The following is a 1581-nucleotide window of genomic DNA, read 5'->3' as shown; positions in this document are numbered from 1 at the left end:
GGTCTGCAGTGGTCTGTGCCTCTGGACACCCCCTGCTCCCCCAGCCCCGGCAGAGTTGGGGGTATTTGGGCAGCAAAAGCTTGTGCTGAGGTGAAACGTGTCCGGGCGTGGGCATCAGAGGTGCTGCCCTGCGGGTACCCGAATTCACAGCCCGGGGAAGGAGGGAGCGGAGGACCTGCTTACTCTGTCTGCTGGCTCGAGTCTTTCAGTCCTGTGCTCGGATTTGTAAGGGTCTGGGTTCCTATGAAAGCAAAATGAAAGGATGTGACAGATCCCCCCCATTCCAGGGGCTGTGAAGTTCTTCTCTTTGGGTGTCCATCAGCTCTCAGAGCTGGTGTTGGTTCTAGGATGTTGTTTAAACAGTGTCCAGTAACACAGCTCAATGGGGACCAGAGGCAAAGAGTCCTGATCTCAGATGGATAGAGAAGTGGAAGTTGAGCAACCCTACAGGCTGCACTTAGCCCCCAGCCTCCCGGGCGAGCTGGGACACTTGCAGGGGAGCTGTGGGGCAGAGCATCTGCTCAGCAGCACCAGTGGTTAAGCCGTGGGCTGGGCTGGTGTATTGGTCTGCAGGAAAAGTATTAACGTGTGTAGTCTGCAGGGGAAACTGGGACTGGGATGGTAAAACATCATTGCAGGTGTGGGGCTGCTGGGAAGGGAGCTTGGGTTAGAGAGGGCGAGCTGGGACACTTGCAGGGGAGCTGTGGGGCAGAGCATCTGCTCAGCAGCACCAGTGGTTAAGCCGTGGGCTGGGCTGGTGTATTGGTCTGCAGGAAAAGTATTAACGTGTGTAGTCTGCAGGGGAAACTGGGACTGGGATGGTAAAACATCATTGCAGGTGTGGGGCTGCTGGGAAGGGAGATTGGGTTAGAGAGGAGCTACCAATTCACATCCCAAACCGCTCACTGGGGACTTGGACATGGCAGGGAAACGCTGTGGCTGCTGTTGTACTGGGAAACACGAGCATCCCTCACCTACCTTGGGTGTTGACTGAGGCACCTCGCCCAGGGACAGCTTCTGCTGAAATGCCGAGGGGGATGCTGAGGCTGAGCTGGGAATGTGCAGGGGGGAACGTGGGGCAGCTCCAGGGGTGCTGGAATGAGAGGGCAGCTCGAGTCAGCATCTCTGCAACATGGGCTGTGAGGAATGGAGGGGAGGGGGCTGTGGCTGGGTCAGGCTTTGTATCTGCAGTGACTGGGTGAAGAGCATCAAGGAGATGCCAAGAAACCATGGCAAATCCCCAGGGATCTGCTGCTTTGGCTGCAGCAACTCCAGAGCTCTGTGGGGAAGTGTGAGAAAACCTGCTGGCTTCTAGGGGGGTGCACCAGAACAGGACAAGGAACTCCCCTCACAGTGTCTTGAGGTCTCTTTGGAACAGAGGAGGACTTCTGGTGGCAGGGAGCTGGGTCCTGGCTTGGGTCTCTGCTCCCATTTGGCTGCCTTTGAGCAGAGGTACCCAGGGGCTGGGGGACTGGGGTGCTTGCCCCATTGCCCCTCTGCCCGGGCAGCCTCCTGCCCCTCGTTACCTCTGCAGAGCAAACAGGGGAAGGACCGTGCATGGGCCAGGTACCTGCAGATGCT

General features: G+C 57.9%; 1 protein-coding gene across 1 annotated transcript in view; it reads right to left on the bottom strand.

Annotated features, from left to right (window-relative positions):
- The window catches only part of TRAF3IP3 (TRAF3 interacting protein 3), a 12715-nt gene that overhangs the window by 10074 nt on the left and 1060 nt on the right, over window positions 1-1581 (bottom strand). The window contains exons 3-4 of the mRNA XM_010178013.2: window positions 979-1093; window positions 184-241 (exon numbers count right to left, since the gene is read on the bottom strand). Of these exons, the coding sequence (XP_010176315.2) occupies window positions 184-241; window positions 979-1093 (173 nt within the window). The remainder of the gene's footprint in view (window positions 1-183; window positions 242-978; window positions 1094-1581) is intronic.

The sequence above is a fragment of the Antrostomus carolinensis genome, unplaced genomic scaffold (genome assembly GCF_000700745.2).
Source record: "Antrostomus carolinensis isolate BGI_N321 unplaced genomic scaffold, ASM70074v2 scaffold34661, whole genome shotgun sequence".
NCBI lineage: Eukaryota > Metazoa > Chordata > Aves > Caprimulgiformes > Caprimulgidae > Antrostomus > Antrostomus carolinensis.
This window is presented reverse-complemented; position numbering and strand designations above follow the sequence as displayed.